Source organism: Coptis chinensis, chromosome 2 (assembly GCF_015680905.1).
Source record: "Coptis chinensis isolate HL-2020 chromosome 2, ASM1568090v1, whole genome shotgun sequence".
In the NCBI taxonomy this organism is placed as follows: domain Eukaryota; kingdom Viridiplantae; phylum Streptophyta; class Magnoliopsida; order Ranunculales; family Ranunculaceae; genus Coptis; species Coptis chinensis.
This window is the reverse complement of record NC_141457.1, coordinates 5,198,294-5,216,019: the sequence shown is the minus strand read 5'-3', so window position 1 is coordinate 5,216,019 and position 17,726 is coordinate 5,198,294. Positions and strand designations below refer to the sequence as shown.

At 39.7% G+C, this 17,726-nt stretch overlaps 1 protein-coding gene across 1 annotated transcript; it reads left to right on the top strand.

Annotated features, from left to right (window-relative positions):
* Positions 1–14,606: 14,606 nt before the first annotated feature.
* Positions 14,607–15,308, top strand: LOC147514501 (uncharacterized). The gene has a single exon (XM_086592606.1). The coding sequence runs from the start codon at positions 14,607–14,609 to the stop codon at positions 15,306–15,308; it is 702 nt and encodes a 233-aa protein (XP_086448732.1).
* Positions 15,309–17,726: the final 2,418 nt, after the last annotated feature.

The window sequence follows — 17,726 nt, the reverse complement described above, 5'->3', positions numbered from 1 at the left end:
ATTAATGATCTGGGGTTGGTGGACTTGGGCTTCAAGGGGCCCAAATTCACCTGGAACAATCATAGAACCCCTGGAGCTCATGTACTGGAAAAACTTGATCATGTTATGGCCACCCCCCAATGGCTGACTTATTTTTCTAATGCTCATATGAGAACTGTTGCTAATGCATCTTCTGATCACCTGACTTTGCATATTTCTCTCACTAACCCTGAAGATAGATGTTTAAAACCTTTTAAATTCTTTAGCATATGGCTATCTGATATCTCTTGTAAGCCTTGTATTAATGAAGCAAGGAAGTCTGTGATGCATGATATGCCTGATGAAAATATTCTTAATAAGTTGTATGCCACAAAAGATAATCTTAATTATTAGAACAAGAATGTCTTTGAGAACATTTTCCAGAATATTAAGAAGACTCAACGTAAGCTGGAAAATGTCCTATCAAAGCCTTTTACGAATGAGAACCATAATAAAGCTAAGGCTCTTAAAACAACCTTGCTAGAGTGGTATGTGAAGGAAGAATCCTATTGGAAACAAAAGTCCACTAATCACTGGATTAAGGAAGGAGGAAAGAATACAAGATTTTTCCATCTTTCCACTCTATATAGGAGGAGAAAAAACAGGATTGAGAGCATAAAAGATAATGATGGTAACTGGCAGCTGGGGAGAACCAATGTGGGTAAGGCTGTTAATGAATATTTTGAGCATATTTTTACCTCTGATTGTCCTGATGAAAATAATAACTGTTTCGGCAGTAAACTGCTTCAACACAACGAGAGCAATGGTGATGAACGCATTAATAAACAGAGGATTTTGATGTTGGGGGAGATGAAACTGAACCAAATAATGGCTGCCTACGTACCCAAGATCTATTATCTAGGGATCAAGTTTCCACGTAGTTCCTTATGAAAAATAGTTTGATATTTATAGAGGTAGAGTAGAGAGTCCTTGTAGCTCAAGTAATCTTGTATCTTGAGTAATTGTGATAGAGTATAACCTGTCAACCGATAACTATCTCTTTGATGAGAAATGAATGGACATAAATCAACGTATATATTGGTGGCAAGCCATGTGGCTAAGGTTCAGCCTTAGACACATGAGTTAATGAGCCCAATACATTGATCCATGATATTGCGAATTGGGCTTTAGCCCTGTTGATTAAATGAATAAAATAGAGACCCCTACTAATGGGCGTTTGCCCGTATGTGGGGGTCGAACATCCGCCCTCTTTGTCGGCGAACAAAGTTCCGCGGGGGCAAAGAAGAGAAGATAAATCACGGAAAACATGAATTAATAAAAGAGTAAGCGGAGTGTATAACAAAGTGTCGTGTGAACGTAAACGATAAGAAAAATGGACAATCGGGAAAAATTCGTGAATTAGCGGAAATGAAAAAATGTCAAATTAACGTATACGGGACGCAATGACATAGTTAAATAAAAAACGGCCGAAAACGCATAGATAGAATAAAATATGCACATAAATAAAATACGGGCGAAAATATCAAAAAGAAATTGAGTGCCGAATACTGTACCGAATGCATTTCGTAACAAGGCGAAAGTGATGTCGATGACGCGAAAGCTGAATTCGACGAAGCGTGCCAACGAAATAGCGATATTTGGACTATACCGTTGAAAATTAAACGTAGGGGCAGTATAGTAATAATAATAATAAAAGAAAGTTAAACAGTAATAGGACTCAAAGTGTTCGGATGAGATAAGAATTGAGAGTAGGGATGAAAGTCGGAGTTGGAGAAGAATTCCACCAGCACTGGAAAACCCGCGCATAATCCTATATAAGTGCTAGGGCCGCATATCCTACTCCATAAAAAAAAAAACTTGACACAGACGTAGGCAAGAGAACTTCGGATGAAGAAAAGTTGCGGGTTTTGAAGAAAAGGTTAGTATCGTTCTCATCCACCTATATGTTCCTATTGTTCCAGGCAACTCCTCTCGTCATCGTCTTCATCTATTCTTACTATCGCACCAGCAAAAAGGGATCGGAAAGATCACGAAAAACGGCTGATTCACAAAGTCATCCTGTTATTGGCGCCTTTAAAAGATTTAGTTGTATCTTTCGCTACAGCAAGATTTGAGAGCGGAATACTCACCCTTCAGCGCATCGTGGAGGCTGATGATACCGTGGTAAGTAACCCTTGCGCATTATGCTGTTTTGTGGTTTGTGGTTTGTGGTTTGTGGTTTGTGTTTTTTTTTTTTTGGGCGTTGAACTGTTGAACACCTTTATCAGGAATCATCTCTGTTGCGAACATGTGTAGACGCCGACAAAAAGGATACGTTTTGTGTTGTGCACAACGTCTGCATAAGCTGCTGAAGAATGAAGACGATGATGGCGCTGTAGCTAAAACAATATAGATCAAACACGATATGGTGCAACGCCTTCTAAGGAAGGGCATCGTAACCACTGTTTTATAATCCGGCTTGGTGCATGCGGAAATTATCAACACACATGATACGGTGAAACGCCCTTTAAGGAAGGGCACCGTACCTGTGTCCCATTGAGTTGGCCTGGTTTGTCCTTGTGGACTTAGTGAACCCGGTTTTCGAGCAATCCGACCCGATTTTTCTCTTCGTTTTTTGTAGGTAGAACTACTGTACTATACGGGCGAAAAATACTCGAGAAGGAAACTCGATGACAACCGCAGACTTGGTGAGGTGGAAAGAAGGTGACCGATACAGCGACTACCTGGAACCGCGTCGATGGTCGCTTAAGGAAATACAGAAAATACTAGGACTCGAGAAATTTGAGATGGAGGAAGTGTACGAATTTGAAACGAAAGTCGAAGAAGATGAAGTAGTAATGACTTACACACAATTAAATTGCAGGAATGCAATTCCGTTGAGCAAAGAAATAGCGCAATTACTGGAGTGGTGGCAAATTGCACCGACAACCGCCAATATCGTTCGGTTAATCTTTACGAGGCGCACCGTTTACAAAATGAATTTAACGAAGGTTCGGGCTCAAGAAATCTTCGCGTTGATAATGACCGAAAGCCATAATGACGAAAGGGTACATAAAATTTGAAGTTGAATTCAAGGATTCAAACGAAGTTTTAAAGGGTTTCCAAAAGTATATACGGATGGGATAGATTTCTGTACGCTTATGAGGGAAGTGGAATCCGGCGAGTTTAAAGTGCGAACAAATTTCGAGGTAAGCCAAAACATAAGTATTGAAAATAGTACTATGAGTAAACCGTTGACTAACACGAGTTATTTTTGTGTCTAACGAAAACGCGAAAGTACACTACCGATATTGAATTGGACAAAGAAGTAGAACAACCTTCGTTTCTTCTTTCATGAATGCTCTGACGAAAGATTGGTAGATCTGAGCTACTTTGATGATATCGTTGATTTCCGACATTATGCGGGTATTGAACAACGGCCCGATAGGTCCAAGGAGACACATAGCGAAATGGCGAAGAAGAGTAAGAGTCTCAGAAATGCAATATTCGGCAGCGACAGCGATAGTGAAAAAGAAGATGGAACGGAGTTAAAACAGCGAGAACTAGTGCTGAGTTTGCCAAGCAAAAAAAGTAAATTGTACAAAAGAAGATGTGCCACAAGAAAACGGGCGAACGGAGACCAAGAGAGACAACCAACGTTACAATGTATGATTCCTCGAGGGACGAGACTACAATGCACCAAACATCCCAGACGAAATATAATACATACGCAACATCAAGAGGAAAAGGTATGTACCGTAGAAAATATAGATATGTAAAAGTGTGGTGAAATGTAATATCTCGCTCGGTTTGGTATATCTGAGGAAAAGAATGAAACAGTGATACTTACAAAAGATAGTGCAGCGGAGAACACAAAGTCGGTGAAAGAAAATAAACGGCAAAGTAAAATGCAAGAGCAAAGAATCCAACAACCACTGGCAAGTGGCGTCAGGGGTAATACTACTCATGGAGGAAAACCACAGAATCTATTAATGGTAAGCTGATCGTTGATTTTTACTATTGCGTTAGGACGGTAAAGAAATTTGTGTACAACACTAATCCGATGAAATTGGTAGATGAAGCAGAGATGTTCAAGTTTGGAAGACGAAGTGAAGGGATCGCCCGGGATTACGCCAATGGAAGGGCTCGAAAAATATATCAAAATGCGACCCGAATCACGGAGAACCCTCGGAGAATATGATGAGCAATGTCAATGATTTTCGATAGTATAAACCAGGTATGATAGTATTATTTTTATCAGTTATTGCAAACTTGTGTTTAAGTCTGAAAGATGATGAAATCAGATATTTTTCGCCGCAGGTTAAAACGGCGGTAGTACGGGCCAAAGAAATTCATGAAAAAGTCGCGAAGAAAAATATCGTTCCGAATGAAGTCAATGCCTTAGAAGAGATAGAGAAAGGGAAGATACTCAACCAAAAATTGGAAGAGGCCAACAAAGCGTTGAGCGGAACCATCAGAGAGTTAGAAGACGAAAACAAAAACTTAACCGAGCGGACGGAAGAAGCAGAGGAGAGATCGTACGAAGAATTTGGGAAAGCCTGTGAGATAATGGAGGAACACAAACACTTAAAAGCAGATGTGATAGAATTGAAGTCACTCGTGGCGACCAAAGATCAGGAACTTAAACGTGCGCAAAAAGAGGTAGAGAAAAATAACAAGCGAATGACAGATTTAAACGAGCGGCTCGGCCAAGATCACGTGCAAATGGCACACTGTGAATCGTCCGTAAGACAACTGACAGAGACTTTAATAGAAATGGGCGATGAACTAGAACGTGAGAAGATGAATTACAAGTATTTGTACGAGTTGTATATGCGAAAAGTTGGAAAGAAACCATTGGATTTTCCCAAACCAATGATCATGTGATTGCGAGTATGTAATATCATAGAGCTAAGAATTCTTTTTATGAAAATAAAAATATAGTATGTGTTGGCTATTGATTATCATTGTGATGTCAGATAACATACCTGTATAAAACTTAGTGTTGTTGATTTATGAATATAAAAGAATGAGACGCCCCCATGTAGAGAGAAAAACATCCCAATATAGAACCATTGGAGAAAGTTATTGAAAGGCAAAGGGGACATGATCGTCCTCCATGAACCTAGCCATTCAGGTGTTAAAATATTTGTACCGAACGTGAAGCACGGCCTGACAACTGTTGGAGTTGTCACAAGTTCAAAGTCGTCACCCGTGCACTGGGACCAAACTAAAACACAACGCCATTGCCTTAGTAGTAGAATTAGCACGGATATTGTATTGTGGGAGTATTGCAATAATTGTTCCGAGCAAGAATAACCATCTTATTGACTCGGATTTCCGTCAAGTAGGCATGAATGCGACTTACTTGGACCGAAAAAGGCATAATATGAATGACCTCCCTAGAATGAACATTAATGAATGACATTGTTGAAAGTAAAAGTATAGACGAATAGAGAAATGTAAAATGACAACCAAACTAAGAGAATGGAAGTTGAATGCCTTTATTGATGGATAACATAGAACGAACTACATAGATGGATAGACTTGTTATTGATGGAGTAATGTAAATTTGCAAAAAATTTCCTAACGGTAAAACTTGCGAAGGTGGTAAGCATTCCATGGCTTCTCTATTATTCTTCCGAGAAATAGTAATGGAGGAAATATGACCCCTTAGATCTTTGGGCGATCTATGATGTAGGGTCCTTGCCAATTTTCCCCAAACTTTCTGATTCTATAAGCTTTGGGTTTCTCTGAGAGAACCCAGTCTTGAGGAACAAAAAGACTTAGGGCGGATCTTCTTGTCGTAATTCCGTTTCATGTCGGCTTGATACTTAATAAGCTGTTGTAGTCCCTCGAGCGAACTTCATCAATAAGAGCTTTTGGAGCCAAAGCGGTGTCATTAGAACTGTTTCAACAAAGAATCGACCGAGATGTACTTGGAAATCAGTTACAGAGGTAAAGGCGCTTCACCATATATGCAAGGTTAAAAGGTGATAATGCGGTTGAATATTTTGGCGTTGTCCTATAAGCCCACAAGACAATTGGTAACTCCTTGACCCAATTTCCTTTGGCGCCAAACGCCTCTTTAAGTTGGCCAAAATCACCTTATTGGTGGCTTCGCCTGCCCGTTAACTTTCATGGATGATAAGGTCGCGGAAATTATGCCGTATCTTCAAATTAGCCGCAACCCATGCGAATTTCTTCAAAGATCAAATTGTTTACCATTATCCGATACAAGTGCCGCGAGGATGCCAAAACGACAAACAATATTTCTCCATAAAAACATTTTGACGTTGGAAGCATGGATTTGGACCAAAGGCTTTGCTTCTACCCATTTGGTAAAATGTCGGTTGCCACAAGAAGGAATCGTTATACTACCGGAGCTTTAGATAAAGGACCAACAATGTCTAAGCCCCATTTGGCAAATGGCCACGGGCTTAGCATGGGATGCAACTTCGATGAATGTAGTTTACTCATATTATCGTGCTTTTGGCATGGCTCACACCTCTCGGATAGGTGTTTTGCATCCTTTTGCATCTCCGCCACCAATAGCCCCGTGGTCATAGCCTTATGAGCTAAACTTAAGCCCTTGGAGTGGCTTCCGATAAGCCGGAGTGAATCTCTTCCAAAACTTGAAGTCCTTCCTGTTTTGAGAGGCATCGCAACATAGGGTTTAAGTCCGAGCCTTTTCGATATAAGTGTAAACTTCCGATGCGATGATATATCACCAAAAACTTCCATGGATTGCATTTGATTCTTTCAGCGAGTTTTGGTTCTGGCGGAAGCGAAGAACCTTGCAAGTAGTCTATATAAGGTAGACGCCAATCTTGCGCATCGGAGATTATCACTGGCTCTGATAGTATCATATCGGGAACTTCAGAACTATCATCTGCTTCATGTACCAACTCACTATCTGTTTCGGGAGCGAATTCAGGAGGAACAAACGGATCTACAGATTCTAATGGAAGATCCAAAGTATGGCCATGTTGTGAATTTTCCATCTCTCTTTTCCGCTTCCGAGTCATGATTGGTGCGATTATACGTGGGTCGATTTTTATTTGTTTTGCGTCATAAACAAAACAAGTAATTGCTTTCATGTACATACAAGTCATGCAATTCTTTTTCGGTAAAGTCAATGCTTGGCCCTTTCTGGAACTCCACAGTGATGTGTCTTGACTCTTCGCTTCTAACGGTGGCGGATAGATAAGCTAATGAATCAGCATGACGTATGTCATTTCGGGGTCTTTAAGTGATAGAGATGCTATCAAATTGTCGAGCAAGGCTATGTATCAAACCAAGATAAGCCGCCATACGGTCATCTCTTGCTTCAAAGGACCCGCCAAACTGATTGGTTACAAGGCGAGAATCAGTGTATAACTGGAGCTTTCGCGCCCCTAGTTTCAAAGCTGTTCTCAAGGCACAAACGGCAGCCTCATACTCGGCTTCGTTATTTGAAGCGGCGAAGCCAAGTCGCACAGATTTCTCAATCTTCTCTCCGCCGGGTTTAACAAAAACGCATCTAATTCCAGACCCAGATTTATTATGGGAGCCATCTGAATAAACAATCCATAGGTCAATTGGATTAGGAATTGCGTTTGCAAGTTGGTCTTCGTCGCCCCCAGTTATTGGTGGCAGAATGTCTTCCATAGATTCTTCTTGGCGCAAGAAATTGTCAATAGGAGAATCATCAATCGGAAAATCAGCTATCAAAGAAGCTAGAACATGTCCTTTTTCAGCAGTACGACTTTCAAAGACAATGCTATATGCACTAAGATAACTTTCCCATTCGGCTAATCTGCTTGATTCCTCGCGGCATTCACGAAAAGATCTTGCGTAAGGGATACTCAGTATAAACTTTGACCAACCTCCCCTGGAAGTATGGTTTTAACCGACGAGTGGCATGAACCAATGCAAGTGCCATTTTTTCCATCTTTGAATAACGAGACTCAGCTCCGGTTAACGTCTTCTTCGATAAAAAGACGGGTCTACCATCATCGACGAAAAACAAAATAATAACGGCTTGAGTTGTAGCTGCTAGGTACATGCCAATCGGTTGACCCGTTGAAGGACTTGTCAATATAGGAGGATTGATCAAGTATTTCTTCAGTTGTTGCAATGCCATCTCACAATCAATGTTCCAAGTTGCCGCCCCTTTTAAAGTCTGGAAGAAGGGATGACAACGATCGGAATATTTAGAAATAAATCTATGAAGAGCGGCAAGCCGACCAGTAAGCCGTTGAATTTCCTTCTTATTTTTTGGTGATGACATATCAATAACGGCACGTATCTGATCAGGATTAGCCTCAATACCTCTACGAGTCATGAGGTATCCCAGAAATTTTCCAGAAGAGAGGCCAAAAGAACATTTGGCGGGATTGAGTCTCATGTTATACTTGTTAAGCCTATCAAAAACAAGTTGAAGATCGGAAAGATGATCACCAGTAATCTTTGATTTAACGACTATATCATCAATATAAGTCTCCATTATTATCCCCAGCAGATCGGAAAAAATTGTATTGACAAGCTTTTGGTAGGTTGCACCGGCATTTTTCAGACCAAAAGGCATAACAGTGTAGCAGAAAATGCCTTGGTCGGTAATGAAAGCGGTGAACTCTTGGTCATCAACATTCAAAGAGATCTGGTAGTACCCTGAAGAAGCATCCATGAAAGATAGGCGTTGGAATCCCGAAGTGGCATCCACTAGTTCGGAAATTCGTGGCAATGGATACGGATGAATCGGACAAGCTGCGTTAAGGTTTGTAAAATCAATACAAATTCTGATTTGTTCGTTCTTTTTTGGCACTGCGACGACATTAGCAAGCCATTTCGGGTAAGTAACTCGTCGGATAAAGTTAACCGCAAGTAGCTTATCAATCTCCTCTTTAACTTTGAGCTTCGATCGGTGCCATTCTTCTTGGTTTTTGGCGAACCGCCTAAAACTTGGATCAATGTCAAGTTTATGACAAAAAATGAAAAGGGTCTATTCCCCGCATTTCCTCAATTTTCCAAGCAAAGATACGCTTATTTCATTTGTAAAAGGAAACCAACTCTTGTTGTTCTACGCGAAAGTTTAGCGGAAATAAAAGTGGTTTCTTCTGCTTGAATCTCCTACTTGCACTTCCAAAAGTCGATCCACTGTCGGGCCCCTTGCACATGAGCCTCAATATTATAGATAGAGGGCACGCCGGCAACTGTAACTTATCTTGGGGGCACTTGCAAGGATCGTATTACCTCGAACTTCAGATTTTTATAGTCATCCATTGCTTTGTCATGACAGAATGGGCGGATACCGGTCACTACTGAACCTTGCAAATATGCCCGAGAATGGGAACTTGACACACCGATGAAATGTGGAGACTACAGACCCCATGGAATGTATCCAATCTACGCCCAAAATTACGTTATAGTGGGATCGACAAATCCATCAATAAGAAATCGAGCTCAACTTCTTTGTTCATTAATTTGATTGGTAAGGTAATTCTTCCAACCGGCGAAGATGTTGTCCCGCAAAACCGATGATAGGATTGTCTTCGGCGATGATCATACCCTCGCAAAGTTGCATCCGAGAATAACATCCACTTTGAAAATGACGCTGAAGTGGCCCCTGTGGTCGATCATTACCCGTTGAACACGAAGCACCTATAGACACAGAAAATTATAAGCTGCGTCATAGTGAGGGTGATATACACCAAAGAGATCATCATCGATGAATCGGAGGGGCTCTTCTTCGAAGTCTCGGTCTGATTCCTTTGACAAAATCGACTTTGTTGATACGGTTAAATTCACCAACATAACTAACTTTCAAACGCTTTTGATTCTTACTCGACTTTTGGAAAGAGACTCAACATGAGAATGGGAAACATTAATGACATGCTCATAAGTTGCGACAATCTGTTGAGAGTTTTTCGTAAGATATTCGCTCAAAAGTCCTTTCTCCACTAATTTCTGAATCCGACCCGGAGAGAGACAAAAGTTACGTCTCATGGCCATAGTCATTATGGAATTTACACCACAAGGCTTTGCCCCTTGTCTCTTTGGTATCTTCTGAAAGTGGATACGGCGGGGAAAGAAGATTCCCACTTTTCAACTTCTCATATATAACAGAGTACTTGGCATTGAAATGGGTCGGTTTTAGCTCGTAGAGTTTTTCCATCATGATTGAAATTGACTTGCTTCTGATTGTCATTCTTTCCATCGTTATGTTGTTGATCTGACTGTCCTTGCTTCGGCTTAAAATTTTTGCTTTCAGAAAAATCTTTACTCCGAATATCTTTGTCCCTTGCTGCTTTCGCCGATAGGTTCTCCTCGATACGGATGTGTTGTTCAGCCCTAACGTACAGATCGTATCGAGTTTTAGGGACATCTTTAATTAGAGAGTGGTAAAGATCCCTTACAATGAAGTTCGAACTTCTATCTCTTTCATAATATAATGCTTCTTTAAAGGCGAAAAGAAGCATCCCATCAGAAACTTCTGGAACATCTGCTGCTGCCTTTCGAAACCTAGTAACAAAAGTACGTAACTTCTCGTCACGTTGTTGCTTGATGTTTAGAAGCGAGTCGACATCCTTTGGCGTCTTGCAATTGTGGCGGAAACGATTAACAAACTGATTTTCTAGTTCATTGAATTGGTGAATTGATCTTGAAGGCAACTCACTAAACCAGCGTAATGCTTCTCCCTTTAGAGTCGATGGAAAGAGCTTACATATGAGCGGATCATCTCCTCCCCATAACACCAACTTATTTTTGAACGATAGAACATGCAAGCCAGGATCTCCTTCCGACTCATCATAAAGTTCAAAATCGGGTTGTTTGAAGTCGGGATGGTGGTAAGCTTCTTGAATGTCGACCAAAAACTTATCAAGTACGCCATCATTGACTGTCAAGTTTTTCATTCTTACATCCCTTGACTCTCTATCGTTAAGTTCTTTTGCAATCAACTCTTTCAGCTGTTGCTCTGTTAGAGTTAAAGTATTGGCTCGAACAACTGGACGCCCCTGGTCGTGCCCATGTGGAGAAGGATACCTTCCATTATCTCTTATTGGAGTTAGAGATCTTTGGCGGTACGCACGATCAGCTCCGATCGGTGATTGTCTTTGTCTATCCCTGTAACCAGCCTGTATAGGCCGGTAGTCACCCTTGGCCGGGTGGTTGGAATAATTATACCACTTCTCCATGTTTTGTTGCTCTTGTCTGGGATGCTCGCCTTCCCAGTCATGTCGGACATATCTCGGACGGCGGTCTTCCATGAAATTGCTTCTCAGAGGTAAATCTTCCCTTTGAGATCGGACATGTCTAGGGTAGTAGTTATCCCTACCAATCCGATTCTCCCCATAAGTACGGGTAATAGGGGTCATTACTCCTAGAGTATGCACTGGTTGATTGTGCTTGAGAAATAGCACGTTGCTGAGGACGACGAAGTGGATCGTCAAGACGGTCCCATACACTGGAATGGCCTGCGTCCCTTCGTGGTCGCCTTGATGTTGTTGAATTTGCAACATCGTCCACCGGCCTTTGCCTCTTTGCCAGCTTCCTTCTCAAATTCCTATTTAAATTTTTGACTCGTCGTAACTCCCGCTCAACCGTATTAGGGGTGAATTGGCTGTTACTATCACTTTTTCCACTAGTTGGCGTGAGAGTAATGTCCACGTCCATATCCATGTCAACTAAAGGATCGACATGGACAGACGGCGGACCGCATGGAGGATTATTGACTTGTCGATTTTCTTGTTGCAAAGGCTGTTAAGGGTGGCGGCACTTGTAATTTTCCTTGAGGCGGAGGCGGTGGCGGTTCTTATTCTTCTGATCGGATGTTGAGAATTGATCCTACTTCTAAGAGCAACTTGATTGTTCAACGGTTCATGCATCGGCCGATTTGAATTTCGAGGGTTGCGATTCTTGTTAGTAGGAGGAATATGTTGACTATTTGGTCTGCTTCTCGTGCTTACCATCTTGATTGTTTCACGTGATAATGAATTCTCTTTCCCCACAGACGGCGCCAATTATGTTTCGGCAGTAAACTGCTTCAACACAACGAGAGCAATGGTGATGAACGCACTAATAAACAGAGGATTTTGATGTTGGGGGAGATGAAACTGAACCAAATAATGGCTGCCTACGTACCCAAGATCTATTCTCTAGGGATCAAGTTTCCACGTAGTTCCTTATGAAAAATAGTTTGATATTTATAGAGGTAGAGTAGAGAGTCCTTGTAGCTCAAGTAATCTTGTATCTTGAGTAATTGTGATAGAGTATAACTGTCAACTGATAACTATCTCTTTGATGAGAAATGAATCTGGACATAAATCAACGTATATTGGTGGCAAGCCATGTGGCTAAGGTTCAGCCTTAGACACATGAGTTAATGGGCCTGTACATTGATCCATGATATTGCGAATTGGGCTTTAGCCCTGTTGATTAAATGAATAAAATAGAGACCCCTACTAATGGACGTTTGCCACGTAGGTGGGGGTCGAAATAATAACATTTTGGAACTGTTTAAGCCTGTTATTACTAATAGAGATAATGATTTGCTCACTGCTGTACCCTCTGCTGATGATATCTGGCAAGTGGTGAGGAAGATGGGGAAGCTTAAGGCTCCTGGGCCTGATGGGTTCCAAGGTATCTTCTATCATGACTACTGGGATATAATTGGAGAAAGTATTACTGCTTTTGTCCAAGATTTTTATGTCTCTGGTAGTCTGAATCCTAGTTTTAATGAAACTTGTATTGCCTTGGTTCATAAAGTGTCTAATCCTGATCACATGGCCAAATTCAGACCTATTAGCCTGTGCAATTTCAGCTATAAGATCATTGCTAAGATAATGGCTAATAGACTGAAATGTCACATTAACAAGATTGTATCCCCTTTCCAAGGAGCCTTTATTAAGGGGAGGAGTATAGGGGATAACATTGGGCTGGCCTGTGAGGCTTTTCATAACATGAAACATATGAAAACTAAGACTAGTGGTTGGATGGCTCTGAAAATGGATATGGAAAAAGCATATGATAGGGTAGAGTGGTCTTTCCTTGATGACATTTTTAAAAACTTGGGGTTTAGTGCTCCTTAGAGAAATCTGGTGTTGCAATGTCTTACTACTGTATCCTTCAAGGTTCTGTTAAATGGACCCACCCCCCCCCCCCCCTCAAGAAAATTATTCTTGAAAGAGGCCTGAGGCAGGGGGATCCTTTGTCACCATATCTGTATATTATGGTGTATGAAGCCTTATCTAGGTTGCTTGTACAAGTTGAAAATAGGGGAGAGATCCAAGGCATAAAAATCAGAAGGAACTCTCCAGCTATTTCTCATCTGTTGTATGCAGATGACCTGATTATCTTTTCAAAAGCTACTCCTGAAGATAGTAGGCATCTTAAGACTATCTTACAGGAGTATTGTGAGGCCTCTGGTCAGTTGATTAACTATGACAAATCTAGCATTTTTTTCAGCAGAAATGTTAGATTTCGAGTTAAGTTAAAACAGAAAAAAAAAATATGGAGAATGAAGTTGTTTGATCCAAAGGACAAGTATCTGGGTGTCCTTATCATGTTATCCAGGAAAAAAGCAGAGGACTTTGATTATCTTGTGGATAGGATCAATGGCAAAGTGAAGGGGTGGAAAGCTAAGGTGCTCTCCCAGGCTGGGAGAGCTACCCTTATACAAGCTGTGGCTCAGGCCACCCCCTTATATGTCATGTCTACCTACCTCCTTCCTGCATCTACCTGTGATAAGATTGATAAAGCATGTAGGGATTTCTTCTGGAATGGGTCTCAGAAGTCCAATAGTGTCCACACCATTGGGTGGGGGCAGTTGTGTAAACCTAAACAAGTGGGAGGCTTAGGCTTCCGTAAAACTAGGGATATGAATGTTGTTATGCTTGCTAAGCTGCCTTGGAAAGCTGCTACTGACTTAGAGTCCTTATGGATCAGACTAAAGTCTTTACTAGTACTTATAGCAAAAACTAGATTGGGGATGTGCTTAAACCTCCTGGAACTACTTCTTACTTTTGGAAAGGAGTACATAAGGTGTTTAACCTTATAAGTGGGGGGCTCATTTGGAACATTGGTAATGGGCTAACCACTTCTGTTATCCAGGATCCCTAGCTTTGCAAAGATAGCAGGCCTATTACCTTACAAGAACTGGGAATTGAGCACCCAGATCTTAAGTTTGCACATATAGCTGACTTGTTCCTACCCAGTGGCAATGAGTGGGATGTCCAAAGGTTAAATCAGATGTTTCCACCTTTTGTCAGCAAATACATACAAGAGGTGGTGGTGAGGCCTATGGGTGCTCAAAAAGATAAGATGGTTTGGTCTGGAGATAAAAAAGGGGCTTTTACTGTGAAGACTGCCTATCACTCTTTAACCCAAAAGAGTTGGGATGAGCAGTCCTCCAGTTTCAGCCAAAGAACTATCTCTAGAATTTGGAGATCAAGTCTCCTAGCTAATATCCAAATGTTCCTGTGGAAGGTCTATAAAAGAGGCCTACCCATGGGGGACTTACTAATGGAAAGAAAGGTACATGGAGACTTTGCATGTTCTTTCTGCTGGAGTATCATGGAATCAGGAGTGTCTGGTTTGGCTCGAACCTTGGAGTTTGTATGCAAAATGATAGTGATAATACTATCAGGGATTGGGTGGATCAGTTTATGATGTGGTGCTTGAGTGGAGAGGAGCATATCAACCAAGCTGGAGTATACTATTGTGTGATGCTTTATCAAATTTGGGAAGCTCGGAATGAGGCAAAGTTTGAACATAGGATCCCCAGCAGAGCAAGGCTTCTTAGAAAGTGCTCAGTTATCACAGCAAGCTGCTGCAAAGCTTTCAGAGAAGCTCCTCCTAATCCCCTTAACATTCCTATTCCAATTAATGAGCTGAATACCTTGTTTCCAGTTATCCCCAATAACAGTATTCTGATACGCTTTGATGCTGCTTTTCACAGGACCACTAGAGCTGCGAGTGCTGGGTGTATGGCTTGGAATGATGTTGGTGACGTGGTGGGAGCAGCTGTTAGGAAGTTTAACGCAACAAGTCCTGAGGAGGCTGAGATGGTAGCAAGTGAAGTAGCAGTTCTGTTGGCGTGCTATCTGGGCAGTTACAACTATGTGATCCAAGGAGATTGTGAAGAGATAATCCAGTTCTATAATGGTGGAGGATGTAGGTGGAGTCTGAAGGCCATTCATTTTGCTGTAACAAGACTTTGTAGTAACTTAGAATCGGTTAGCTTTAACTGGATAAGTAGGAATGTTAATGATGATGCCCACCAACTTGCTCAGTGGGGACTGCATCAGTTATCTGTAACAGATCTGCCCAAATGTGTGGTGGAGGCAAACCTTGTTCCAATGTGGGTGTAAGTTCTAACTAATATATGGTATGCAAGTTTATCGGAAAAAAAAAAAAAAAAAAAACAATGGTCTGGGACACTACTCAATCTACACTGTTGATTGTGCATAGGTGCACAAGAATTTCAAAAGTTGAGTATGATTAACATTATTAATTGTGTGAAACGGTGAATTATGTAATATCCTAAATACTTGATGGTGCTCGGTAACTCGATGATTGTAACATGTGTACAATCTCAAGTAATTACCACGACATGTTCTCGTGGGCATTGGGAGTCTTAAGAAAATCTATAAAGAAGAAGTAATTGACTATTTGACTATGTTATCAATATCTGTCATCTCGGCGATTAATAGTCATATATCGGCTTTGTAAACTGATTAGTTTTTACTGATTTTTAAACTTTTCTTACCGAATCACCGAATTGATTAATTAATCGGCCAAGATGACCAATTTCTCGTTAAAAGAAAAAAAAAATATCGGTTCTCGACCTAACAAAATACGTAAAATTAACAAATTGGAATCTTAAACTGTAATAATAATAAAAAAAACATAATCAACATACAAAGCTGAGAGTTTGCTTATTTTTCCCGCCTTAACGAAAGTTAAATATACAAATTATTGTATTATCTTTCTAATATATATTATCGCTTCTCTCTCCTATTCCTTTAAATATTTAATTTAATTGTTGTGTTTGACATCTCTGTAATGCTCCAAAATTGAGTTAGTTAGATGTGAATATGAAAATTTGATATTTTTTGTTGTATCTCATATAACTATTTAGAAATATTTGGTATGATTATACTATTATATATATACTAGAAAGTAGACCCGTGCATACGCACCGACTCTTTTAAAAACTTGCTCAACAATTGTAACTATATATAGTTTCTAACAAATCGTGATTCATATTTTCGTCGCTAACTCGTTTTAATTTTTCAACAAATTATTTTAATTAAGTTTTAAAAATCCATTTTTTAACTGGGGGAGAGATACCGTTTTAATAAGAGAATGATTCATGTTTTAATCAGAAGTGCTAGAATTTATTTTTTCTAATATGAAGAATTTCTGTTTTAATAGGAGAATGATTCCTGTTTTAATTAGGAGTGCCTAAAAAAAAATTCAATAGGAGAGGAATTTCCGTTTTAATAGGAGATGATGATGTGGAATTTTAATAGAGCTCGAAAAATACCCCATGTGGGAGCTTTAATATTAAGACTAGTTTGTAGGCCGTGCATACGCACCAGCATTTTTGAAAACATTTAGTTTTTTTTTTTTAGAAAAATGGGATCATTGTTTTAGTCGCTAATCCATTTTAATTTTATAACAAATTATTTTTAATTAAGTTTTAAAAACCCACTTTTTCAATTGAGAGAGAGATTCTGTTTTAATAGGAAGATTCCCGCTTTAATTAGAAGTGCCAAAATTTGTTTTAATAGGAGAATAATTCCTATTATAATAGGAGAGAAATTCCCATTGTAAAAAAGGATTTTCGCTTTTCAAATAGAAGAGAAATTTATATTTTAATAGGAGATGACGTGAAATTTTAATAGAGCTCGAAAAATACTTTTGTGGGAGCTTTAATATTAAGACTAACTTGTAGGCCCGTGCATACGCACCGGCTCTTTTGAAAACATTTAGATTTTTTTTCTAACCCGTTGACTATCGTTTTAGTCGCTAACCCGTTTTAATTTTTTAACAAATTGTTTTAAATGAAGTTTTAATTAAATTTTAAAAACCCGTTTTTTCAATTGGAAAAGATATTTTGTTTTAATAGGATAATGACTCCCGCTTTAATTAGAAGTGTTTGAATTTGTTTTAATAGGGTAAGAATTCTCGTTATAATAGAAGAGGAATTCCCTTTTTAATAGGAGATGACGTAGAATTTTGTGGGAGCTCGAAAAATACCCCTTGTGGGAGCTTTAATATTAAGACTAGCTTGTAGGCCCGTGCATACACACCGGCTGTTTTGAAAACATTTAGATTTTTTTTAGAAAATTGGGACTACCGTTTTAGTCGCTAACCCATTTTAATTTTCTAACAAATTGTTTTAGATGAAGTTTTAATTAAATTTTAAAAACCTATTTTTTCAATTGGAAGAGAGATCCTGTTTTAATAGAAGAATAATTTCCGTTTTAATTAGATATGCTAAATTTTCTCTTTTCAATAAGGAAGGAATTCTCATTTTAATAGAAGAATGATTCCTGCTTTAATTAGAAGTGTTAGAATTTGTTTTAATATGAGAAGAATTCCCGTTATAATAGGAGATGAATACCTGTTGTAAAAAAAAAGATTCTCGTTTTTCAAATAAGAGAGAAATTCTCGTTTTAATAGGAGATGACGTGGAATTTTAATAGAACTCGAAAAATACCTCTAATAGGAGCTTTAATATTAAGACTAGAAAGTAGACCCGTTCATACACACCGGCTCTT